The following is a 26114-nucleotide window of genomic DNA, read 5'->3' as shown; positions in this document are numbered from 1 at the left end:
GACTTAATTTTGACGGGGTTAGGAAGATCCTGTCTGTCCATGTGCAAAATTATGCTCGTGCTTACTGGACAAAACTCAGTGTGACGGTAAACCCAAAACACTTCTCACTTTACCGGGTTAATGGCCGCAAAGTAAAAGAAGAAACTAGCTAGCATCCGTTTCATTCGCTTAAAAGGAAAGTGAAGTCAAACTTTCACCGACAAACAGGAAGTGAAAGATGTTTCAGTTGAGGCTTGACTGAACATCTCAAATGAAGATGTCAAGTGAGTCATGTGATAATGATACATTGTAGACTGGAAGCTCGTATAGGGTGAAGTTATTTTAAGTTATTTTTCCAGCGTTGTGCTAAGCTGAAATTGGCCTCCTAAATCATAACACATGGCTTTTATTTTTTATTTTCCATAGCCTATACCTGCTGAACAAACTGTTGCGGTTTTGCATGTTCGCTGCAGAGAAATTAGAAGTGCAATAAAGATAATGTTTCAACCCACATAAAATTGTACTGTTCCCTTCTCAAAATGAAACAAAGCAGTAAAAATGTTACTTTTGTATTCTTGGACTTCCTCCTTTAGAGAGAAGCTCTTGTGCACATACAAACCGTCATTGACCCCACACTAATTAGATCAGGGTTTCTCCTCGAGCAGATTCCATGTGCCGTTTGCTGTCTCGCTGTGTCCAACACTGTATTGTGTTTAAGCACAGCACACTTTGACGCATAGCTTGTCTGCATTGGCCAAATGAAGAGGGGAAGTCTGTGTAATATGGAGGTTGTAACATCTGCAACGGAGAGGCAGTGTGAGAATCTTGAGCATCTCGAAAGTCTTCTCAGATAAATGTGCCAACCAGATAATTGCTGTCTCAGGAGTTTGATCAGTGCAGAAAACCTTGCGGACAAGTACATACAAGTTCTTGGTCAAAATTCTATTGCAAGTCCTGTTATTGAGTGAACAGGCAGACTGGAATAACCAGCTCTTCTTAATAGGACTTCTGGTTGTTTTTACGTTCCCAAAATAGCTCCTGCTGCTTTGCTGCCCATTTTGTGTCATGTCCATGAAGCGTTTTCAGGCACCATTTTGACAGTTCTCAGCTTGCATGGCGTTGATTCTTTCAAGTAATTTACAGTCTGGTATTTGTCACATGAAGGAAATAAATATCTTATGTCGAGTCCTGGAATCTGCCTGCTTATCTTATCTATTTTAAGTTTCATTTACATTAACCAGTGTGTGTATGTTCTGCTGGAAGTGAGTGAGCACACAAACACAACCTGTTAAAATTTCACTATAATGCAATGCAACACCATGGACTGAGGCATTAAACCGGCCCAATGACCTCATTTGAGATGAACCTGAACCTCTCTGGCACGGACTCAGTTAACTCTGAAGAAAAATAAAATCTCTTCAGAGTGGCAGTATTTGTGTCAAGGCTACAGGTTTGGATTGCAGTATATTTTATGGAGGTTCCTGTTAATTGTGACTACCTTCTGCATATCCAAAGGAGTAAACATGTAATCATACTGAGCCATAAGTACACTGTGCCTCTTATGCAAGATAATCTCTAAGAACCAGCCAACTTGTAATTTAATCATGAAAGTATGTCACACCCCACCTCAGTCAGCCTATATGCCTAAGGAAACACTCTTTATAAATACTGGCACAAATTCAAATTGATTTCGAATGTACTGTTGTGAACCGATATTTGTGTTTTTAATTAAATTGGAACTATAATTAAACTATGAATTTAATTAACTTGAGGTGCAGTTGGAAGGGGTGAGGTAAAGACAATATTAACTCTTGATGTCACAGAGAACAAAATGCTGAATGGTGACATTTCACTGTAATAGATTATATTAGCAGACATGGCCAAACCCAAAGCTTTCCTTATGTCCTTATTTGTATCTGTGGTTTTCCTTCTGACAGTGCGGCCTTTCTCAGATGAACCATGAAGAGCTCATACTTGTTATCATCTGTTGACAGAGGCAAATGGCTGCTTTTCATCCTGTATCTTTCCCATGTTGACTGAATGGAAAGACTAACTAGTTATTTAGTGACTTACTGTACTAACTAAATTACCAGGGCAGTAAGCACTGATGCACATGGTGGATTAAAGCTCCATCTAACTTTTTATATGAATACAAAAATACATGTGAATTTATTTCCTGGTTTTGCCCATCGACATATCAAACTTGGTCTGAAGAATTAAGCATTTTGCTTCACGCAGTGTCATGCACGGCATGGCGTTAGAAGAGGAATGAAAAATTCTTGTATGGTGTTTTATAGAGAAGTTGCTAAAATTAACATTAACCACAGCAGAATGATCTAATTTAATAAAAAGTCCGAATGGGAAAGATCGTATTTTTACGTGATTTGTCCTGTTCGCACTTACTCAGTGATAATTGTGTGCCGGCAGTTTGCTGCCATTTTAAAATGTTGGCACCAAATATCTCAGTTTGCAGCGGTACTCCATGGGTAAAGGGTTTGTTCAGAGCCCCTTATTAATGATGCTGCTCTGTCCTTTGTTTACAGGCCGCTGGGGCTGGCAAGAGCTGAAACCATATATATACACAATCCCAGCCAGGAAGTTCCTGTGACACTGCTGTCAATGTTTACATCCAGCAGGCATTTTTACATACCTTTCTTTCACAGAAGAGTAAGTGTGTGTGTGTGTGTGTGTGTGTGTGTGTGTGTGTGTGTCTGTGTCTGTGTTAGCTGCCCAATATATACACAAGTAAAGTAATGTCTAAATTCTATTCTCAATTGTTTGTCTTGTTCTTTGTCGAAATATCTAAAATAACTTCTCATGTGTGCTGTCTCTGTCCCAGGTGATTCCACCCAGAGGGAAGGCATCTTTTAAACTAATTTTCCTCCCGTCCGAGGAGGGCAGTGTAGAAAACACATTATTTATAAACACATCGGCCCATGGCCTGCTGTCATACCAGGTCAGTTCCATTAACACAACTGATGATGTAGAGTCTCAGTTTGCTAATAGGGAAATCATCTATCACAGTGCACGATTTTACACTGAAAGATGCTTTTGTGGGTTTTGTTAACGCAATTTGTGCCCTTGCTTAAGTACTGTTTACAGATCAAATTTGCATCTTAACATGTGGCTTATTAATCACAGTCGTGTTGACTGTTTGTATAATGTCAGTCATTACGGAAATTACGATGCAATAAACCTTGTAACACCTAACACCTTTGGTAGGCCCTACACACATAGTTTAACTTAATATAATATGTGATGTTATTATCATAATGATTATTATTATCATTATTATTATTATCAGTCTTAAGCTGTTATTACCTCCGGTTTCATATAGATTTGAAAGTCCGCCATAAGTTTCAGGCTGCTCCCTTGATTTGTTTTTGTTTGGCAGTGAAAACAGTTAAATGCAAATAAGTTTTTTTGGAAAATGCAACATGCTTTGTGGTGCTGCATTAAAAAGCTTTTTCTTTATCGTGTTTCAAACTGCAGCATTGGCTAACTCTGACCCACTAAATGACAGTGCTTCTTGTTTCTTCTTCTTCACCACCACTGCTGCCTGGCCTTAATATAATCTATTTGTGTTGAGAACCCTTTTTAACAATGTTAACTCTTCCTTTTCCAGGTATTTGGTGTGGGAGTTCACCAGGGTTCATTAAAGTCTGTCCAAAGAAAGGATAGTCTGCTAATATTCCCTCACATCCAGAGCATTAAGCTGACCCAAACTCAGGTATGCATTTAAATATCTGTGTGTTGGTTTGTGCAGGCTGTGCATGGTATATTTGTGACTAACGGCTCATTGCTGGAAAACAGCTGATTTCCCCTTTCCTGCCAGCCTAGATAAACACACAGCTGCATGCGTATGTACACTGAGGCTTTGTTATAGACGCTGGCAAGCTGTTGCCATCATGAAATTATTAGAATCATCGCTAATGTGTGTGCAGTCAGCAAGTGTGATGTTTGCATTTGCTTGCAGAGTATAACCACAAAGACTCTGCTTAAAATTATACAAGCTTTGTGCAATCCTTCATTTGTACACATGTCAAAGGACATTCAAAACCACCAAAAAACCAAAGACAAAGCGGAGCACAGGGTTAGAGGCAAGCCAAGGCTTTAAAAGTGTACAAGAAGCTATATGAAAGGAGTTCTCGCCTCCACAACAGGAAGTGGAGTGGCAGTTGCAAAATGACAGCTTAGCAGACAGACTTCAGCTCTCATAATCACTCAGACTGCAGCTCGTGCTGAATGCAGCCTTTTCTCCTCCCAGCAAGCTCCCCGTGTTTCAACATACAGTTAGCAAAAACCTTTCCCCATGTTTACAGTGTGTTTCCTCAGAGGGTTCATCGTCGAGTTTCAAAGTGTGTCAGTCTTTTTTTTTTGTCTGCCTACCTGGCACTTCTGCTTCATGTCTCACAAATTGGCATTTTGTTACACAAAGCTGGTGACAAAGCCATAAAGTTTTGGCTGTTAGTAGGATATTTGAAAAGTTAAGCTGCAGAGTGGCCAGTGAGGAAAAAAATGTTTATTAAGGCCTTTGTTTTACTACATGGAATGCTGCTGCTTTTGCTGAAGAGACAATTTTATAGACTTGCCTTGTTTCGCTTTTGTTCTTTTTACTCTTTTTATGTTTTTTATTGTTATTGCTTTTATTACTGTTATCTTTTGTTTGTATTTATTTGCTTTTATGTGATGCTGTCTTTTTACTCTGTCCATTCATATTCCATCCATCCATCACACCTTAACCCTCCACTACCTGATATTGTCTCCATTTGGCCCCACTATTTTGTTGTTATATTTTCTTCCTGAGGGTCCTGCTTCTGCTTTGTCCATCAAAGTGAATATCGGTGAAGTTATTATTGTAATTAATTCCTGCACTTTGCGCTCACGAGATAAGTTTATATACACGTAACCAGCATAACGGCGTGCATCTGTCGTCTGGCCATCCTACTTAAGATGAAACCACACCCACTTCCGCATGATGGAAGCGGTGTACAGCAGCCACGCTAGCTTGGAAAATAACGATACATATATATGGGGCGCTGAATTTGGTGAATTCATTGTTTAGCAGACGGCAAATCAGAAAAATAATTTGGCTTGGAAAACGACACACACTGCCAGTGTTTCTCGGGGGTCGGTTTCACCTGGAAAAAACGACAGGCTCATCCTGTTGTGATGGATCGGTGTTCAGTGATATATACATTTAAATGTCGACGCTTAATGTTGATCCAATACGTGCGTCTCGCAAGGTCTACCACGATCCACATTGGAATTAGTTGTGTTGATACATCATTGTTTTTTTTTTGTTTTTTTATTTCAACCTCTGATCTCATGGCCTGTCATGCCGTTTGTCCTGCAGGAAGATGCCTCCAACATCACCATACTGGGTCTACTCCTGGAGTGCAGCTTACCGAAGAGTTTGCTCAACAATCCTCAGGTACTTATTTATCTCTCATTTATTTGAAGAACCCGTCCGCACCTTTTCTAAGACGTTCTCAGATGCATCCCAGGGGCGTTGATTAGACTTTGAGTGAAAGCACACACTGTTATTACTTTGTTCCTACATCGTCGTGAGTCTTTCACGCCCATCCCGCCACGCCCGCTCTTCGAACTTTTCAACAGGCTGGCCCTCTGCTCAAACAGACAGCTGGGCTCGTCATCTGAGCGCCTCCAGAACCCCTGAGGAGGGTGAGATCTCTTGCCAGACTTTTAATTGCTTTCTCAAGAGACTCTATAATTGACGCGGGGCTCCCAGTGCTCGTGTGGCACAATACGCATGAGGTCTGAGGCGACTGCGGACTAGCTAACTATGTCATCAACAAACTGATGTCATCTCTACATTCTGTTGCGTGAGTGTCGCATCTGTGACCTCGAGCTCGTATCCCGGATCGACACCTGCTTGTCCGTTCTTTTTCAAGTATTTGCTAACAAAATCAAAAACCTGCCTTTGGTCAGCGTCAGTGCTGCCGGCACATTAAATGAGCCTTAGAGGAAGTTTAGCAGTAGCTTCGGTTTCAGGGGATTAGGTTTGCTATTGCATCCTTGAGCCCCCGTGGCACCAGGCCAGGGTATCTGTCTGCAGGTCGTCAAGTGCTGATTCACCCTCTGAGACGAGCCTCGGTGTGTAGAGAGAGATTTGCACTCTCCCTGTATTGATCTGTCAGCGTCAGTAGAGTGTTAGTCACAGGGTGGGGTGAGTGGTTTGGGTATGCAGTAGTTACTGCTTACTGCTCACTGCTTACTGCGTTACTGTGTGTTTGTTTCTGTCTGTCAAATAATATCATGCATCTTTCTGCTGTGGCAATGAAAATAATTCAGTTTCTTTTCCATCACTGTTTGTTTTCTTTGTTTGCATTCTTTGGATCTTGACTATCCAAATTTCCCTTTTTGTCTATTTGTCTTCGCTATCTTCTGAGTGATAATGGATTCAACTCTTCTTTATCTTCCTGTTCTTATTCACTGAATTTCATAATTCTCAAATGTTTTTTCTTGTGTCTGATGCGTGACTGATATGCCTTTCCTGTCCTTCCCAGGGGTTCTGCCTCCAGAATGAGGAAGACCTCAGTCTGCAGATTAATCTGTCGGCGTGTGGTGACCGACCCGCTGACCTGGACAAACTCAAGCCTTACGTCATTGAGCACATTTTGGTGCTCCTGGTGACCCCTGCTGCAGGACAGGCTGCACTCGGTGGGTTTGTTTGACCTGTCTGACTCCAGATTAGCGGTGGGAAATGTGATGACGCAGCGTCACTTAAAGACACCATACAGCTTGATCCAGACTGATTTGTCTTCATAAATTATGCTTCATATTGTCAAGAGAAACATCCGATTTGTGTTGCTGCTCCTTCAGCTTCTTCTGCTCCACAGAAAATGTTTTGTGTTGGACCACTATCAAAGAAAAAAATCAAAAAGGTCTCTGACATCTGCAATCTTTTTGTTCTTTACTTTTGCTCTGAGGAAAAGAAGTTCATAACAAAAGGAGAGACTTTAATGATTCTCCTGCTATTTTGAAAGAACTGATGGGAAATATGTAAGAAGACGTCAGTTCTGCTTTCCTGGACACTCTTAACAAAGTAACACACAGGCTGCAGGTGTCTACACAGCATTTGCATTGGTGTAATTACTGTAAATAATAATATTCTCATAGTCTGTGTTGTTTTGAATTGCATCAGTAAAAAATTGGTATTTCCGAAAAATCGCCATAGTGACTTGGCCTTAACTAATTTGGTTTAAGTTTTTCATCATACTGACTCCGTGTGAATGTGGAGATAATTTTTCATTTCTATTCTATCGTTTCTATCACAGTCTTACTTGAGTAATCCGTCTGCCTCAGAAAGCAGGTCTCGGCAAACCCTCTTAATGACGTAGGAAAAAATGTAATGGAGAACTTTCCATACATGTTTTTTATTTCTCTAATTTTTTTTTTGTTTTTTGTTTTGCAGGGGAACCAAAAATAGGAGTTTATATGTTAAATTCTGGAGATAAGAAGCTCCATGTAAAGGTGAGAGATTTTTGTATGTGTTGCTATATTATGTTTATCATAGTTTGCAGTTTATAGGCTAAACAATGTGATTTCTATCCCCAGGACATGCAGGTACTATCAAAAGTTGAGGCCAGCCTGGAATTTAATCAGGTGCTGCTGAGACCAGAAGCAAAAAACTTCACTGAAGTGGCTTCACTTGCCTGCAGAGGTGAAAACTCATTTCAGTTCAAATAATTTCTTCCCAGTTCATATAATCGTCTCTAATTAGAAGGGCAGTTTACCCAAATGCCTTGGAATATTTTGTCAATAACCATTTTGTTCTTCTATCAGGTTCGTTGCCTGGCCACGAAAGAAAATGTATTAGTCATATCAGTTTAAAAATACAGGGAAACCGGACAACCCCCAGCTTTCCTAAACTACATATCACACACAGGTAATGTTGAGACCTTTTGCATTTCACACTCCAGTTGCCCTTAGAGACCATTACACTAAAGTGTAAAACACAAATTGGAAGCACTGTGGCTGTAGTTAGTACCTGGAAGTACACTTTTATGTTGTCCCTGTTGTGATGAATGTGAGTGAGTCCCATCTGGAATTGTTGAATTGGATGCTCACATCGTGTCATTAACATGTGGTACCTAATAATTGAATATTGTTGCTGTCTTCAGACGGGCCGAGGGAGATTGGTCCAGTCTGTTCCAGGTAAAACAGAGCGATGCAGATAAGCTGGATCTGTGGCTGACAAACTCTCTCCTCCTGCCCCTCACTGTGACGAAAGCTAGCCTCTCACAGAAGCTGCAGGGGGTCATGAAGGTATGCACTACCACCTCACGTAATGATAAGAAACAGATCTGAGTGCAGCCAACTTTCTTTGTTTATGCTAAGTGAATTCTGACATAGAGAGACATAGAAACAGACTCCTCTTTTGACTATTATGATATGATATCATCTGTTCAGGACAGGAATTGACATTAATGTCTGTGCTGCCCCCTGTCTGTCAGGTGATGAACTTCAGTGGTCCACTGACAGTTCCCCAGGGCTGCTGGCATATCCTGTCTCTGCAGCTGCTCAGCAAGGCCCTGCCTGTCAACCAGCTGTCCACTCTCAGTCTGGATACCAGCCTGGGCACAGCCCTGCACATTCCCCTTTACTTTCACTCTACTCCTTTCAAGGTATAATACTAGATGGAGTTGCCAGCTGGTAGTTTGTCAGGTTTTGGATCAGTACATAAGATCAGATGTGGTAACATATGTTGTGTGTTTCAGCAGGGGGAAGTGGTGTTTGAGGCAGAGCGAGAATGTGGACGATCTTGCCCTCTAAGATTGTCTGAAACGGGTGAGACATTACACCAAAAGACATAATGAAAAGATGGGGTTTTTCTCGTTCGTTTATGTGTTTATCTAATGTCCCATCAGGTCGTTCAGAGTGGCAGCGCTCCCTCCTGCCAGACTTTTTCTCCTCAGCTTGGCCTGTAGACAGCAAACTGGCTGCTGAGCTCTGTTCTCGATGGCAGAGCCACAAAGACAAGCTGCCTTGCAGGTCAGCTTTGTTTTTCATGCTGCTATTTGTCTTGTAATCCATCATTACACTAAAATCATCAATCAAGCATTTTTTGTTTTCTTAGGTGGCCCAGACTGCCCGTAGAGACTTCCTCTCCTTTGGATTTTGGTGCTACACCCGTCAATGAGAGCAAGGTTGGCAACACTTAATGACTCTTCACTACAAATGGTGCATATACTGTATTTTTTAAATTGTGACCTTTGTTGACGGCAAAAAGAAAACGGTTGTTTTTTTTGTTGGTTTGCTTGTTTCAGGTGAAGACGTTCACGCTGAAGAACCCTTCCTCTTCAGTGGTTTCTATAGAAATTCGAATCCTTTCCCTGTACCCTGCCCCCATGGAGGCCCTTGACCTCCTAACTAAATGGTATGTTGTCAAGAGTATATGTTTGATATCGAGAATTATTCACCTGCAAATGTTTTGTGCCTCAGCTGATTATGACATTGTACCATGTTGATCCAGTACATCCTTCTAGTTCACGTATGGGTAGAACCTGGACCATCTTAACCCTGCCTACAACTTTCTCTTAGAAAAATAAAACAATCCCCAAAGAGTCAATAAAAAGCAGCAATATGTTCATGAATGACTACAATGAGTTTTTATTGTTATTTAATTTGGCTCCAGCAGAGGGCGCTGTCTGCATTTCGATAGGACTCAAGGGCTCAAGTTGACTCCTGCTCACTCACCTCAAGTGACAAGTCACATTAGTGGTTGTGAAGACAGAGACATGAGTTAGGATGAGCGCGATCACATCTTTAACCAACAATGGACATATTTCATCACCAGTGTCAGTTCAAAGCCAGTGTGTTTGATATGCTAAGAGAGTGTCAAGGAGTTCAGAGAACACGTTGTCATTGGAGGAAGGAGAAGAAGAAAATCCTTCAATTGTGTACCAAATTCACTGCCAAACAGAATATTTTTACACAACAGTTGACCATCCATCAGCTACATGTGTTTCATGCTTTAATTCAGTTGCTCAATTTGTTGTTCTTTGTGTATTGTTGTTTTTTTGTCATTATGGGAAAAAAAAATGTTTCCCAGGCCTGCTGTAGTTGATTTGTCAAAGAGCGTTTCTCTGTTTTGACTGGCAGGTTTAACATCAGCCCCCTCTCTGTCAACGTCAGCACTACAGAGTTTTCTTTGTTGGCTTCTCCTCCAAAGGTAAATCTTTTGACATTCCATGAACACCTGGACAACACTGTCCCTGTTGTGCTTCATTCTTGCCTGAATTGCTTTCTCTCCCACCATTGATCCACTCTGTCTGTGTTTCTGTTTACAGGCGGGTGAGAACATGGGGGACGCAACAGGAGAAGGTGTCCTGCGTCTGCTGCTGCAGCCCTGGGAGGCCAGAGAAGTCGCTGTGGTCTTTACTCCCTCTGACCACAAGCCCACCACTACCGTTCTCATCATCAGGTAGCAATTCACATCATTAAGGCGACGGCGGAGAAGTTTTAAAGTTTGCAGTTTCGTTTCTTCTTTGCCTCCAGTAGATATTTTGACATATAGATTCCTTCCATTCCTTCTATGACATTTGTCATAGAAGGAAAAGCACAGATTTTAAGCTAATGTAGGCCTTTATTAGTGCCGCACTGGGGAAATTCACAAGTTCCACTTCATGCACAGGGTAGCAATCTGAATAGCCAAAGAATAAACGCCCAAAAAAAATTGACTTTGTCTTTTCAACTGCGTTTCAGGAACAACCTGACAGTGTTTGACTTGAAGACGGTGCAGGGCCACGGGGCCAAAGAGCTGCTAAGAGTTGGAGGCAAACTGCCGGGCCCAGGAGCCTCTTTGCGCTTTAATGTTCCTCAGTCAACTCTAATGGAGTGTCGAGATGGTGAGATTAATGTTTAAACTTAATATCACCGCACGATTGTTAAGTAATGAAGTTTACTGCTAAGTCTTCACTTTTGACGGAAAGATAAGACAGTCGAACTAACAAAAGGCTGAACTTTGCTGCGTGTCCCTTGCAGGTCTGCGCACCAACAAGCCGCTTTTCGCCATCAGAAAGAGTTTCAAGGTGGAGAATGCAGGGGAGCTTCCTCTGACAGTCATGTCAATGAACATAAACGGATATAAGTGTCAGGGCTTCGGCTTTGAGGTCCTGCAGTGTCGCTCCTTCATCCTTGACCACAACACGTCCTCTGAGATCACCATTGCGTAAGTGGAATTTTAGCCTGTTTTAGTGGTTTGCAGTTTGTTTGTTTGTTTGTGTTTTTTACTGTTGTCACTGATTATCTGAATAATACTGTCATATCGGCTCTTCATTGCTGCATATTAGAGTTAAAGTGAACAAGGTCTCTCCTTCACTGTGTTTGTTTGTCGCCAGTTTCCCTGCCTCTCACTGTCTCTACCTGACCCTGGTTCTACCTCCTCAGGTTCACCCCAGACTTCACCTCGTCCTGGGTGATCCGGGACCTCACCCTGGTCACCTCACGTGGTACTTCTTTCCCTTTCACCCTCAACGTGACGCTGCCCCACCACATGTTGCCTCTCTGCGCTCAGGTGGTTCCTGGCCCCAGCTGGGAGGAAACTTTCTGGGTGGTCACGCTCGTCTTCACGTGGTTTGTACCCTTAAGTAACTTTTAGATTATTAACAGTCTCCCTCCACAAGAAAGCAGAGTGCAGTAATAACCTGCACTGAAAGTTGCCACAGGACTTAAGTTTCGCTGACCACACTGAATGTCCGGTTGTTCTGCATTTTTAACTTGCTTGGACATCCGTTTGTGTTTCAGCTTCTCCCTGTTCGGTGTGTGTCTGATGGCCTTCCATCAGGCGCAGTATATCCTGAATGAGTTCTCCACACCCAGCATCAGGAGCAACCACAACTCTGTCCTGTCCCGGGACAACGGCCCCATGAGTAACCTCACACCCAATGGAGTAAAGTATGTCCACAGATTTGCAGAGAGTTTGATGGCATAAAGACAAATACTACAAGTGGATTTTTTTCTGATGTTGAAATACTCTCATTTGTTGTTTTTGTGCCTTTCTTGTGCAGTAAAACGAAGGGCAGCTGTAAGAGCTATGTGGACACATGTCACACCTCAGACAAAGGTAAAGGGCGTGGCTCTCCAGCCCTGGCCAACAGCCCCGCCCCACGCCCTCAATCCTCAAAAAAAGGCTCCTCAGTCACCCCATCCCAGACACAAAAGAAACACAAGGTTTCATTATATTACACCAAATACAAGTCCAGCTTGTCCACAGCATCAGCTGGTCCTGTGACAATGGATGAAGAGCAAGAGGACCTAACACCAGACCCTTCCCTGACCCCAGACCCCGATGTCTGCAACAACAACGAACCAGCTTTCATCAGCGAGCTGGATAAAAAGACATCTGAAGACTTTAAAGAGGAACCCCACAGCACTATAGAACATGTAGTGCCAGCAGAAGTTATGTTTCCCATGGAAATGCCTACTGGTTTCCCAGATAACGTCACACTGAGTCCAGGACCTAGACCGGGCCTGTTGGTGTGCAGCCCTGTGGAGAAGAGCTGCACTGAGCACTATGCAGAGAAGATCGACTCTGAGAAAAGGGACAGTTCTGAAATGGAGGTAACAAAAGCACTTATTAAATTTTATGTCTTTACTAATTGACTCTGGCTCTTTGTAAACCATATATTCTGATTCTCAAATGAAAAAAATATTTTATTCTCTTCGCAGCTGAGAGTAGATGAGAAAGGCCAGAAAAAGAAAACAGTGCAGAGACTGGGACTGCAGAGTGCAGAGACTGGGTCTGCCTCAGGAAATAATAAGGGAAAGAGGAGTCGCAGGAAGACAGAAACTGTCTCCAGGTAAATTTCCCTTAACCCATATTTTCATCTTTGATTTGATTTATGTTTTTTCTCATATTCAAGGATTCAAGGAGCTTTATTGTCATTGCACACATGTAGACACATGAGGTGGAACGAAATTAGTTTCCCTGGTCACGGTACAAGCCCAATAACCAATACTAACTACTATAACTATAAAAACAGCACTATATAAATATAAGAAATATAAGAACTACCAGAATAAAAAAAAATATAAATAGTGTCAGGGATGACAACAATATTTACAGCAGTATTGTGCAAATGGTAGAGTAGTGCCAAGTTCTTGTGCAAGATGGCGGCGTTGTTGCAATGTTTCGTGGGTGGTTGTCAGGGAAGTGGTGAGGGGGTGGTGTGTGTGGTGGGGTGGGGATGGGGTAGCAGCAGGGGGCTACAGAGGTCCTCCAGAGTTCAACAGTCTCACAGCTTGATGATGCGTTCTTGTTTACTATTTAATAAGTGACCATAATGTTTACATCAAAAAAGCATACAAGACAGTTTTGTAAAGCACCAAAAAGTAAGATACAATGTGTGGTCCTTGTTTCTGTGTGCCTTAGTGCTCCTGAGCACAATGTGCTGCTGATGCCAGAGAGGGAGAAGGAACCCGATTGGAAAACAGGGGACCGTAACATCAGTGGAACCCGCAACAGGAACCGCTGCTGCAACGGCTTGAAGTCAGAAGCACCAAAGCCTGGACACAGTGCTGAGAGCCCCCTCAAACAGAACGGTGGGCATCCAGTTCACGGCTCTCTGCTGCTTCACCAGCTCAACGCTTCATTTTAAACTCACTCGCCTTGTTGATGTGCCGCAGGTGTGTGTCCTGCTCGTAGTCGACGGAAATGCACCACAGAACGGCGTGGCGGCGGCGGCGGAGTGTGCGAGTCGGGCTCGGACTCCGGCAGCTCGTCGGGCAGCGTGAGGGCCAGCAGAGGGAGCTGGGGCAGCTGGAGCAGCACCAGCAGCATGGAGGGAGACCGAGACCCCAGTGCCCGAACACACGGCTGCAATACCTCATCGAGAAAAAGTAAAGAACACTTGGGTGCTTATCTGGGAAAACCACAACTATTAGCATACTGTTACAGAACAGTGCCGGTGTTTTATCACAGAGGAGAGCAGTGAATTACATTACTTTGACATTTTGCAAACCGATTTTTCTCATGTTGATTTTTTTTACAGGGGACTCGGTGCAGTACGGGATCTACCCAGACTGCTACCAAACCATCAGTACAAACTACAAGGCTCAAAGGTACCTCAGCAAACACGCACACACTCAACTGGACACAAGAACTGATGATTGTGTGAGCCTCCACAGAAACCTGCTCTTATCTTAGCATGTGTTTCTAATACTGGTTTATGTGTTTAAAAAGAAAAAAAATCAATTTTAAAGCAGTCCCATGTAAGGAATGTGTTGAGCACCTCTTGAGTTCAATAAAAAAGTAGGTAATTACATGAAAAAATAGGTAAAAACAAAAAAAGCAAAAATAATGATTAATAAATATGGCAATTCAAAATATACTGCTGTGTTGCACAACAACATTTTATCTGTTCCGGTTGTGTTTTTATTGCCACGTTGAAGACTGGATTAGATTTTACTAAAACCTGACATTTCTGTTTATCAGCTTTGCTTCACTGATGAAAATCTATGAATTTATGGAAAAGGTACAGTTTTGTTTCTGTTTATGTAAAGTTTGAACTGTAAACTTCGCTTTGTCTCTGTTTAGCATGAACAACTTGTACCGTAAAGACCAGTGCCAAAGCCCAGATCCCCCTGCGTCCAGCTTTGCCCAGAGTTTTGCTTCTGTTGCTGCAAGAGTGGACAGAAACATGGATAAAGACATTCATAGTAAATACATACCTGTTTTTCTTTTGTTGTGTGTTTCAAATCAGTTTCTGTCGATGTCTTAAACAACATAAAAGGTTTGTCCATTACGTCTTGGTCCCTAATGGAAAGTTGTCCTGTGCTCCCACAGACCTGGCAGGTCAGTATTTGCCTGAACAGACGTGGTCGGCCCCATCCATCCCCCTCACCAATGAGTTCAGATACAACGCCACCGAAGCTGTGCCCTACATACCTCAGCCAGCAACCACCGCGTCGTATAACGGGTAGGTGTTTGAATGCCCATTTGTTTAGTGGCCGTCTGAAGGGTCGTGTATTTACCTCCAACAGCTGGTGAAGACTGAAACTGCTAATAAGAGCGTGAATATTGAACCTAAATTTATCAGATGGACAGAAACACGAGTCCAGATGAATTCTAATGTCGTTGTATCTTCTGTAAATGAAGGAAATTGTTCGCTAACTAAATCGACGCGCCTGTTTTTGTGTAGCCAACATGCATATACATCTACAAACTCAACGTAACGTAGCCCCTCGGGGTGACCTGACCTGGCGTGGTTACTGATGCCGGCTTACAGTTTGAATAATAGCCTTCCCAGTGCTGCAGTTAAGTGGTTTATCTGTCCCTGTTTTAACCGTTGGATCCAACGTTTCCTTTTTATTCCCTACAGGTTTACTTGGAGCAGTGCCAACAGCCATTGCAACAGTCAATACGCCTACTGCGACGAAGCCAACTATATAGGTACGATCTCCTCATACCTTAATCCAGTTGTGTGTTTGTATTACACACTGTACTGTCAGTCAGCAGAGAATTAAATCACTTGAAACTGAATACATGCCATCTGTCCAACACGTTTGTTCTCTTGTTCGTCTCGTAGATAAAAGAACTTTTCCGAGCGGTTTTCCCAGTCAGGACGGCCAGAACGCTCACTGCAGTCAGGCCGGCTGGTGTGAGGAACAGCCTCAGGAATCGCCCTCAACCTGGGATACAGCAGCCTGCGTGGGCAGCAAGGTGACGAGCCGCAATATGACTGTCAGTGGGAATAAATTCAGACTGGCGTTACAGGGCTACAACTATGGATTGTTTTCATTATTGGTTAGATTTGCTGATTATTATGTTGGCTGGTCGTTTCACCTGTGAAATGTCAGAAAATTGTGAATATTTATTGATTGATTTCCCAGAGCCCAACATGTTATCTTCAGATGTCTTGTTTTGTTCGATGAACAGCGCGAAATCCGAAGTTATTCAGTGTACTCTAAACTGAAACTACTAAGGACAAGCGAGACCATACATTGAACCCACACAAATGTAAGCCTTTTTTCCCTCTTGTTCAGCAGGTATCACCCAAAAATGCTTCAAATCCTCAAATGCTCCAAAACGAATGCTTTAAAGGAAAAAATGAGCAGCTGAAACGATTAATTTGAAAACTCTTATTTTTCTGTAGATCAGCTTAACAGTTAAGCATTGCAGCTCTGCTGTTGTCATGCAGGCAAAGTCACTTTTTCCCTTTCTTGCACGTGTTTATTCGTAATTTATTTCAAAACTGTCTTAAATGAAATGGAGAGCAGAGCCTCAGTTACGCCATCACATCAAATTGGCCAACTTCAAGCTCATAAAAAAAGCAACAAGCACGTGTGCACTTGGAAATAGATGTACAGGATGTGATTAAATTTGCTTGGTCTTGAAATTCGTGCAGCAACTTTTGGTGAGTTGATGGTGAAATCTTGATATAAATGGAGGAGCTTAATGTGGAATAAAAATTTGAAATCTTTAAAAATGACTCTGGGAAAACAGTGAGGAAATTACAGGTGATTGCACATCAGATTGTGCTGCGATTGTTAATGCGATCTTAAACTTTTGAAATGAGAAATCAGATGACTGAAGAGATTAGAGGCTGCCTGAAACCTGGGATTTGCACCAACATCCTCATTCACCTGCCGCCTCGATTGTGTCCACTAAAATCCTCCCCTCTTCTGTTGTCGTTACACATTACACATGATGATAAAGACCCCAATGGCCTTTCTGTTAGGTCTCACGTAACTTATAGAGGAAGTTATCAGCCGCTCTGCTCTCGGCTATCTGAGCAGAAAAGAGGAACAAGATCTTCTGGTTTAATAGACTCCGTCTTACTGAAAGTGGGTTTTTATAAACTTCTCTCTTTGTCTGTTGCTTCTTCTTTATGCACAGACTTACTGTTGACTGCCATTTCCCTCAGGTTATTCAAATGTCCCATACATAAGATACAGGATTGTTGTATATTTTAGGTCAAATGCAAAAAGAAAACACAGCACATAAATGTCCTGTAAGCTGTAACTAAAGCCTTTGATTACTTGATTTTAGGCGAAAATCCATTTCAGTTGACACTTATCTAATAATACACCTTCCAGTGTTACTGTTATATTTACTGTTGCTTTAGGCAGTAATAATTCATTGGAAACGGTAAAATCAACTTATCTGTCCTTTATTTACAAAAATGGAGGGTTGCATCCAAGAGTTGTTTGTGCCCAAAGTGGTAATATGTTCGTTTTTAATTTTTACTCTCAAGTATTGGTCTCAAAAATCTGCCTCAGAATTCTAGTCTCTGTCTAATGACATTTAAAAACAGACGCCGAACAATTTTGTAAAAAGAGTTTTCTCCAAGAGAAAACAGACTTTGTGCAAATATTCTCGTATCATTCCAACACACCAAGTCAGCATCAGCCACCAGTCATGCATCAGTGATGCATCTTAACTGCAAGTCATTGCTTTGTGTCATCTTTGCTTGAGAGAGGGTGGAAGGTCATTTTATTTTGGCTAAAGAGAAGAGACGAGATTACCTGCGCAGTGGCAGGTAAGGTTTGAGAAACTCATGATAACGTAACACCTGGGATATAAAACTTCTTTAGGCAGCACACACACCAGCTACAAATGCTCAGAGAAAGTGTCTTAACAGCTCATATTATTTCTCTCTCCGTCCTATGCAGCCATACTTCTCGGGTACCCGCAGCCTCTCCCCCATGTCCAGTCTGTTTGGATCCATCTGGACCCCCCAGAGCGAGCCCTACCAGAGCCACTTCCAACCTGAGCGATCAGTCCCGGTGTCTCCGATGTCCCCCATCACCCCGCCTCATTCTCCCTTCAGCCGGGAGCCGGAGGGGAGGTGCGCACCGATTCAATACTCCAGCTTCAACCCGTTCGGCCCACACATGAACCTGGACATATGGAACTCGTCCTCCAACCGCAGCTCCAACTCACAGCTCTCCAACGACTCTGGCTACTGTGGAGATGTTTAAAATAAACAAGATTAAAAAAAAACAAGAATGGCAGACCTTAACAATAAGTGCAAACATATAAAACATTGATATGTAAAAGAAAGGAAATAAAAAATGAATGTTCTTTTATCATTAATGGGGAAATGTGAATATTCCTTTTCTTTTATGTTCCCATTTTCAAATGTTAAATGTTGTGAAAGGTTAAGCATTTGTTGTATATTTTTCTAGATGTTTTGCAGTTTTGATCATAGAAAATAAAAAAAAAAAGGTTTTGTACTTGGAGCAACATATGAATCTGTCTTTAATTACATAACATTTAACTTATGACTATTTTTGAAAATGGACTCAAAGCTCACAGTGGTGACTAAAGCTTTCTGGATGTGCTGTTTTCAGAAAGTGATGCCAAAAACCAAAGCAGACTACAGATTAACCACAAACACACTGCCGAATTTCAGTCTCACAATTACGTGTCATCTCTGTGTTTCTACGTTAAATTACTCCCAACAAGCTGTGAGGCTTCATGCAGGTTATGGAGGAGTGGCACAAATTTGGTGCAGATTTTGATTCATAATCCCCTGGTTAATCCGAAAACACTAGATCCTGTTTTACTTTGAAATTTGATTCCGTTATTAACCATGTACACAAACACGCAAAAAATATTCATAACGCTAAATTAGGGGAGAAGAAACAACACAGATTTAAACAAAGATTTCCTGTAGCGCAGCTCAAAAATGTTAGCAGATTTTGTCTTTTTCCAGTTGCCAAATCTGCATATCAAGATTTCTATTAAAAAACGAAGAAAAGTTAAAAAAACAGATGACAGACACTGATGGAACCATCAGGGTGGTTTTAAGGAAATAAGGTAATTCATTGCGTAGTCGTACTCGTAAATACAGTACGCATCCATCCATCAGTCATTTTACTCTGTGTGGGGTTGCGGTCTTTACGAGCTCTCATTGGACAGCTCATCAGCCCTTCTCACTTGTAAAACATACAGACAAATTCACAACCTCACCTAGTACTCAAGTACAACTTTGAGGTACTTGTACCTTATTTGAATATTTCTGAACAGGTTGAAGCTGGAGTACTGAATGTGTGCTCACCTCCCCTCCTGCTCCTGACTGATGGGAGAATGAGGGGGGGGGGGGGGTTGATTGGGGACATGGGGGACACCAAGTCTGATTGCATTTTAAAGACTGAAGGGGTTGGGGGGGGAGGACAAAACTGTCAAACTCACTCCAGAAAAGTTATATGCAGCTGTGCCTTCATACATGTGTGGAAGGAATATTTAATTTAAGTGATCCACAAGCCAGCAGCTAAACTATATAAAGTAATTAATTCACTTTTACTAGCTTCAGCATTAAAATGATGAACTCAGGAAGCCATCAATAATTCTAATCAAATATATTTTGATTCTAATACTTCTGTGTTTTTACCTCAAACGTTGGGAAAACGAAGGTACAAGATCTGAGTACCTCTTTCACCACTGTTGAGCTCTCTGCACACAGAAACAGGCTTACTGACCTGTCAAATGAAGAAGCCAGCACCACCACTGCTGTTGGCTGCTCTGTTGTTCGTGAGATAATCTAATCTTCAGGCTTTGCCAGGAAACGGTCATTTTAGTATTTCTGGCTGTGAACTTCCTATGTGTCAAAATAGACATGGGGAAATCATTTTCAAAGTAGAGAAGCAAAACTTTCTGTCCTGCTGTGAGTGTGCAGGGGAAGGATTTTCAGCTGTGTGTTATCCACAGATGCGCCTCAAGGTATTGTTTTCTATTTACTACTGTAATTTCCCTCCTTCGTGCTTCATGTATTGTGCAGCTGCAGTTATTGTAGACTTTTCAACTGTAAAATTTTCCAAATCTCTCCCAAATTGCTTCATTTAATCTGTTTGAATGACGCCTTGGAAAAAGGATGACTCAGAGTAGTTTGATGTTATCACATGTATGTCAACTTATTAGACAGACACAGACAGCAATTGTATTTTTTTTGTTCTTGGGTTGCCTTGCAGACCATTTTGCATTACGAACATCTGATATTGGGGTTTTCTTTTGTGTTTTATAGATACTCAAGATGACATTTCGGGCATTTCTCACATTTGTCCTTCTGCTAACACATCACAGCTTCGCACTGTCCACACCACAGTGTCACAGCTGTGAACGAACATCCTGCGACTGCTCAAGACAAAACCTGAGTCAAGTCCCTGCGGCCCCTTCGGATCTTGTCACTGAACTCGATCTCTCGTTCAACACACTGAGGACAATATTGAAAAATTGCTTTGTTGCTTATGCCAGTTTACAGTCTCTGATCATGAATAACAACTTAATCAAAACGATCGAGGCTCAAGCGTTTGCCCCGCTGACGAATTTGGTGAAACTGGACTTGTCCTTCAACAGACTGGACACGTTGTCTGCTGAATGGTTCGAGAACCTTTTTTCTCTTGAGCACTTGAATCTTTTGGGGAATCAATACGTAACACTGGGTCAAGGAAATGTTTTCCAGTCACTGAAGAGATTAAAGACCCTCTATTTTGGAGGGCCTAACCTTCTGTCTGTTACAAAAAGTGACTTTTCTGGCCTCAGTGCTCTGGAAAATGTCATTTTTGATGGACAAAATCTGCAATTCTATGCAGAAGGAAGTTTGAGACAAACTGGGCCAATTAAATATGTAACACTCGGTCTCAATGGTCCGTTTAGGAGAACATCACTCGTAGAAGCTATACTATCTGATGTTGCACATCCAAACACAACCCTGACATTCACTGACACGTCTTTCTACAAAGTGAATGAAATGCGCCCATTTAAAGTGGTCGCTGACAGAGGAACAGCAAGGCTTATTTTTAAAAACTGTAAAATGACTGTTGGAGCTTGTGTGGCAGTTTTTGATATCCTGTCAGATTCCGATATAACTATGCTGGCAATTGAAGATACAGCAGTTATCCTGAGTTTCTTTTATAGCGACTTATCGTACAGATTCAATCGTTTGAAGGAGGTTGTCTTGAGAAACGTTGATATCCCTCAGTTCTACAATTTCCCGGCCTTGTCTTCCCGCAACCCTCTGTTGAACATGGCGCCAAGGCTGTCTGTGATAAAGTGCAAATTTTTTGCCATTCCTTGTGAAACTTCTAAAGACCTTGCAATCCTGGAGTATTTGGATATCAGTGACAACATTTTTAGTGATCTGGCTTTTAGTGAAATGATGTGCTATGGCAAAGGTGTCCTTTTGAATCTACAAACTCTCAATATAAGCGGGAATTACCTTCGGTCCATCAACAGTGAGCTTTTCACCAAGCTGGAAAAGCTAGAAAACATTGACATGAGTCGAAATGTGTTTCACAGTATGCCTGAGGCTTGTTACTGGCCGCCAAGGCTCCACTCCTTAAACCTTTCCTCAGTACACTTAAGATATGTGACCACTTGTTTGCCGGCAAGTTTGCGCATCCTCGATTTATCGAACAACGACTTGAGCGTGTTCAACATTGAACTGCCTTTTCTCACAGAGCTATACATCTCTGGCAACAAGCTCAGTAATTTCCCAGAAGGGGTTTTATACCCTCGTCTCTCATTTCTCGAGATTCAAAACAACAGTTTACAGACGCTGAGTGGTAATTACCTAAATGATTATCATAATCTGACCATTCTAGGGGCTGGTGCCAACACATATGTGTGTTCATGTGACTTTGTAGCGTTCATGACAAGTGACTTGCCGCACCATCGAGTCACGGTTGGAGATGAGCTGAAGTCTTATGTTTGTGACTCCCCTGATGATGTGAGAGGAAAGAGTGTGGCAGATGCGAGGTTGTCGGTGTTTGAGTGCCACACAGCTCTAGCTCTTTCTTTACTCTTCTTGGGCATCCTTGCAGTGTTTCTGCTCGTTGCAGGTTTGTGTCACAAATACAGCGTCGTGTGGTACATGAGGATGACTTGGGCCTGGCTGAGGGCGAAGAAGAAGCCAAAGTTGAAAAAGGAAGAACTTGAGTTTGATGCGTTTGTGTCCTACAGTGAAATGGACTCTGGTTGGGTGGAAGCACATCTGGTCCCAGAAGTCGAGCAGGTGGATCCTCCTCTCAAGCTCTGCCTCCACAAGAGGGACTTTATTCCTGGAGGCTGGATTTTGGACAACATCATGGATGCCATAGAGAAGAGTCACAGAACTCTTTTTGTCCTTTCCCAGCATTTTATCCAGAGTGAGTGGTGTAAGTATGAGCTGGATTACACCCATTTTAGACTGTTTAACCAAAATGAGGACGCAGTCGTGCTAGTTCTGCTGGAGCCCATTGACAAAGACACCATCCCTAAAAAGTTCTGTCAGCTGCGGAGAGTCATGAACTCCAGGACGTACCTGGAGTGGCCTGATGATGACAAACAGATCCCCAGGTTCTGGCAAAACTTGAGAGCAGCTATTGAAAGACCCAAGGCGATGATGATGGAAACTCACATAAACTAAACTCTGGACTTCTACTCTGGTACCTTTTTATGCCTGTAACGTTTGAAAGCTTTTCTGTGTCACATTCACTTCAGGTCGGTTCAGTGAGGACTTTTGCTGTATATAGTTGAGTTTACTGTTTTTCCTGATGACAGTTAACATTTGTGTGAAGGCTGCACATTTGAGTTTACCCTTGTAAGTTTTCATTAGTCATTAATTCCACAATGAAACACTGAGGTTGTACAAACTACTTTACTACTGCTCTTACATGTTATTTCAGATATTTTTCTCTTTGTGTGTTCAATTCATACGTATGTCGAACAGCTTACTGATCTTCAATCTCTAAACAAACTAGCAAGACACCTTAAATATATTTCAAAAATATGTTTTCTGCTAACATTCATTTCACCATTGTTGTTGGATTTTGCTGTATACCTGAAAATGATTATGTTCCATTTCATTTATAAAGTAAACCTGTGTGTGTGTGTGTGTGTGTGTGTGTGTGTGTGTGTGTGTGTGTGTGTTCGTGTGTGTGTCCACGTCCTTGTGTGCCTAAAAGCGTGTGTAATTCATTGTCAGGCTCTTGAGAGCTGACATATTGCCGCTATTGATCTTTAGTCCTAAAATCAACACGGAAGCCTGGATACTGATGACAGGCAGGCCAGGGGAGTCAGGGTGTCCTGATAACACACACACATACACACACACACACACACAAACAAACACTAACACAAAAAAACACACACATTAATGCTCGACATGCACATATAAACAGAAGCACATGCACATATTTACAGAGTTACAGATGTCTGTAAAGGTCAGTAAAATCTGATGAAGTGCAGGACTTAATCTGTGGGACTCAAAGTCATCAAATTACTGCTTTCATGATTGACACGTGTTTATGTGTGCAAAACTACGCCTTAAACACGTACATGCTGTACGTACATGTTGTATGTAACTACGAGTATTAACTTACTTCCATAAAATAAATCAACTTGACTTTATTTGCCAAAATCAACACGGATGTATTTTAAAATGTAAAAAAAAACATGAATATTTTAGTGCTCAACTTTGCTCAAATTCACAGCACTTGTTTTTAATTGTAATAGAGATAATAAACTTCTCTCAAATATTTGTCTTCAGAATTTCGCCACTTTTTCACACAAGTCACGTTTGTTAAGTGTTAAGTTGTTGTTAAGTTGTTGAAGTGGTCGTCGATGGTCGTCAACATTTTCCTCCTTCTCGGCAAAAGAAAAGACCAAACAATGAATTGATCCTTGTTTTGTCTGAGTGCCAGTGTCTCAGTGACATGTTCCTTATTTCTTATTTTAAGCCAACGCCACATACCTCATTACAAGAGCACTGAAGGTGTGTTACTCCACAGCTAAAAGTAGTCCTGTTTGAAGCTACAGTGTCCAGCCATTTCAGCTAATGACTGAGCCTTTTTTTTAAACATGAACTCATGCATTTGTGTGTTTTGGTTTTTAAGGGAGCCACAGATGGAGTGGAGGAACTGGAAAGTACTAAGAAAAACACTAACACAGTTCTGGTTTATCAGACATCTGTTGGCAACAGCAAAAATAGAAAATAATACAAGCTGTCATTGAGAACAGTTTGTTTCTCGAGGGCACTTTGTTCTGCTCTGCCGCCTGATCTCCAGTCATCCCTCCATCTGTCCTCCAACAGCCTTTAAAGAGCTTTATGTATTCAGAAAGTCAGTCAACAGCCACGGGTGAAACTGACGGTGTGTGTGAGCTCATAATTATCTTCTTCAGTGCAAGGATTGGCAGTTTGGGAGGTTGACGTGGTTGACTCTAGTCTGATGTGGCGTCTCGATCGAAAACCTGTCACATTACGTCATGTTTTGATGGAGAGCTGTGTGTCATGAGGCTTGTACTGTATCTCAGTCTGCTCGGGTTCAGAGTGTTCCCCTTTAGAAGTCAAAACGGCATATGATTTGATTTCGTGCTCTTTTATCCTTTAACTAGCCTGATAACAGGGACGGAAGAAGCAATGATTTGTGTGTGTGTGTGTGTGTAACAACTCTCCATCATCCCCTAGCAGACGATCCATTAGCCTCGGACCCCCTCCCCGGTTGCCCAGTGATAAAGTAAACAAAGTGTGTTTGGCAAATCCGGCAAGCAAATATTTGTTCTGGAAGCTGCCTCGTCCACCGGGAGACACACACGTCTGCAGCCACGTGTTGAGGTATATATACAGTGACAATCCCAACAGGCCGGTATTACATACGCACACACCACACGTACAGAAAAGTCTACCCATCAGTGACCCAGGCCGGACCTTTCCTCGGACATCAACTCTGACTTTTTGAACTTCAGTAGGTAATAAACTTTCACTTTTTTAGCCAATTTCAAATTCTTGTCCTGAGAACAAACTGCTTTCCTTCTTGATTCTTAATTTTTGAAACTGTCTCCCCAGCCTTAATGAGCCAACATGGCGGCGGGCATAATCAGAAACTTCCTCGTTCAGGCCCCGCCTCCAGCCTACTTCCCCCTGATTTTCCAGCACTCTCCATGCAAGGAGGACGAAGAGAAGATGCTGGAGGAGAAGCCCCAGATGAGGGAAGATGACGGGGAAAGAGAAGGAGAGGAGGAGGAGGAGGAGGAGGAGGAGGATGAAGAATCTGAAGCTCAGGAAGAAGAGGAGGAATGTTTAGAGGAGGTTTTCTCGAACCCCACCCACTACGCTTTGGATGTGACCAAGCAGCTGCTGAGGTTTGCAGATCTCATCAGCCGTGACGTCCAGCGGTATTTTGGTCGCTGCTCTGCCGATCAAGAAGCTTGCGACATCTACAGCGACACGGTCTCAGTCACAACCAGTGGGCGCCTGCGTTACTATGACGACCTGCTGAAAATCGCAAGAGCAGGAAGTCCAGAGGAGCAAGAAAGCAGCTCTGTGACTTGTGCTGATGAGGAAGGAGTCAGCGGTTTGGGGCCCCTGGCTGAACTGTTCAAACACAGGGGCCCGAGTCAGGGCCGCAACCGGCCCATGATCAAAAGGCACCTCCCGCTCAGTTTCTGGACTGAGCCGGTCCCCTGCTGCTCTCTGGTCAGTTTCAGTAACACACCTGATGTCGCACACACAAGCAGCGACACACCCTCACAGGACGACACACACGCAGACGCCAGCACACACATGCACTACAGCCCGCTGTCACACACACACAACACACACAGCCTCGAAGGCACTCAGCCGGACTTCAGTGACTTGCTGGCAAACTGGGATCCAAACCCGGAGCTCACGCACACACTGACGGAGAACACACACATGCAGCATTAAACACAACGGCCTGCTGGGACCGACAGCTGACTGTGGAAAATGCTTTGTTCAAGTTGCTCTTTGACTTTGATAGGTACTTGTAACGAGGTTAATTAAAAAAGAAAAAAAACCAGAAACAAATAAATGCATGTTGTGAACAGTTTTTTAACTACAGCCTGACTACGTATGTGTTGTGTGTCTTAAAGGGTCAGTTCACCTAAATGACAAAAATGTGTTTGCTCTCTTGTACCTCTGGCGGTACTTAACCATGAAAACGGGGTTCAGTTTTTGAGTTCGGGTTTTAAGATATCTGCCTTGGACTGTAATTTAGTTGGTGCCCAGAGAATTTAACAATTTTATTTAATCAAGTCAACAACCAGCCTTTCCAGAGTAAATGTCCAAGTTTTTCTGAATAATCCACAAACCTCACATACCTTCTTTCTTTCTAGTTTTAACTTCTCTTACAAATCTTGTTTTCGCTGACCTGAACTTGTTCGACTT

The 26114-nt window shown here is 42.4% G+C and overlaps 3 protein-coding genes across 7 annotated transcripts in view; all 3 read left to right on the top strand.

The window, feature by feature from the left end:
* The window catches only part of tmem131l (transmembrane 131 like), a 29785-nt gene extending 11742 nt beyond the window's left edge, over window positions 1-18043 (top strand). For 2 of the 5 annotated variants that reach the window (XM_046417985.1, XM_046417951.1), the window contains exons 5-34: window positions 2523-2646; window positions 2819-2935; window positions 3605-3709; window positions 5336-5413; window positions 6510-6663; window positions 7418-7476; window positions 7561-7666; window positions 7789-7891; window positions 8127-8271; window positions 8460-8630; window positions 8724-8793; window positions 8874-8997; window positions 9083-9152; window positions 9273-9382; window positions 10108-10177; window positions 10296-10429; window positions 10711-10853; window positions 10990-11176; window positions 11395-11580; window positions 11752-11901; window positions 12015-12567; window positions 12676-12806; window positions 13379-13548; window positions 13633-13845; window positions 13998-14067; window positions 14543-14664; window positions 14792-14924; window positions 15327-15397; window positions 15534-15667; window positions 17620-18043. In XM_046417985.1, coding sequence (XP_046273941.1) covers window positions 2523-2646; window positions 2819-2935; window positions 3605-3709; window positions 5336-5413; window positions 6510-6663; window positions 7418-7476; window positions 7561-7666; window positions 7789-7891; window positions 8127-8271; window positions 8460-8630; window positions 8724-8793; window positions 8874-8997; window positions 9083-9152; window positions 9273-9382; window positions 10108-10177; window positions 10296-10429; window positions 10711-10853; window positions 10990-11176; window positions 11395-11580; window positions 11752-11901; window positions 12015-12567; window positions 12676-12806; window positions 13379-13548; window positions 13633-13845; window positions 13998-14067; window positions 14543-14664; window positions 14792-14924; window positions 15327-15397; window positions 15534-15667; window positions 17620-17928 — 4312 coding nt within the window. In that variant the 3' untranslated portion in view covers window positions 17929-18043. The remainder of the gene's footprint in view (window positions 1-2522; window positions 2647-2818; window positions 2936-3604; window positions 3710-5335; window positions 5414-6509; window positions 6664-7417; window positions 7477-7560; window positions 7667-7788; window positions 7892-8126; window positions 8272-8459; window positions 8631-8723; window positions 8794-8873; window positions 8998-9082; window positions 9153-9272; window positions 9383-10107; window positions 10178-10295; window positions 10430-10710; window positions 10854-10989; window positions 11177-11394; window positions 11581-11751; window positions 11902-12014; window positions 12568-12675; window positions 12807-13378; window positions 13549-13632; window positions 13846-13997; window positions 14068-14542; window positions 14665-14791; window positions 14925-15326; window positions 15398-15533; window positions 15668-17619) is intronic. The other 3 variants (XM_046417977.1, XM_046417958.1, XM_046417968.1) reach the window with 3 other exon arrangements.
* A 1085-nt stretch (window positions 18044-19128) lies between these two features.
* On the top strand, window positions 19129-22454 carry LOC124074728 (toll-like receptor 2). The gene is made up of 2 exons (XM_046417921.1): window positions 19129-19672; window positions 19974-22454. Exons 1-2 carry the CDS (start codon window positions 19553-19555, stop codon window positions 22353-22355), a joined length of 2502 nt encoding a protein of 833 aa, XP_046273877.1. The 5' UTR covers window positions 19129-19552; the 3' UTR covers window positions 22356-22454.
* Window positions 22455-23655: 1201 nt separating this feature from the next.
* LOC124074732 (protein PERCC1) lies at window positions 23656-25715 on the top strand. The gene is made up of 2 exons (XM_046417936.1): window positions 23656-24676; window positions 24774-25715. Exon 2 carries the CDS (start codon window positions 24789-24791, stop codon window positions 25632-25634), a length of 846 nt encoding a protein of 281 aa, XP_046273892.1. The 5' UTR covers window positions 23656-24676; window positions 24774-24788; the 3' UTR covers window positions 25635-25715.
* The last annotated feature ends 399 nt before the right edge of the window (window positions 25716-26114 follow it).

This window comes from Scatophagus argus, chromosome 2, assembly GCF_020382885.2.
Source record: "Scatophagus argus isolate fScaArg1 chromosome 2, fScaArg1.pri, whole genome shotgun sequence".
In the NCBI taxonomy this organism is placed as follows: Eukaryota; Metazoa; Chordata; class Actinopteri; family Scatophagidae; genus Scatophagus; species Scatophagus argus.
The sequence above is the reverse complement of the archived record's forward strand: the minus strand, read 5'-3'. Positions and strand labels throughout refer to the sequence as shown.

Excerpts from the sequence above, each read along its gene's own strand:
- LOC124074728 (XM_046417921.1), top strand. The coding sequence starts at position 19,553 with ATGTGTCAAAATAGACATGGGGAAATCATTTTCAAAGTAGAGAAGCAA. Across the intron at positions 19,673-19,973 it reads ATCCACAGATGCGCCTCAAG|ATACTCAAGATGACATTTCG; the intron begins GTATTGTTTTCT and ends TGTGTTTTATAG.
- LOC124074732 (XM_046417936.1), top strand. The coding sequence starts at position 24,789 with ATGGCGGCGGGCATAATCAGAAACTTCCTCGTTCAGGCCCCGCCTCCA.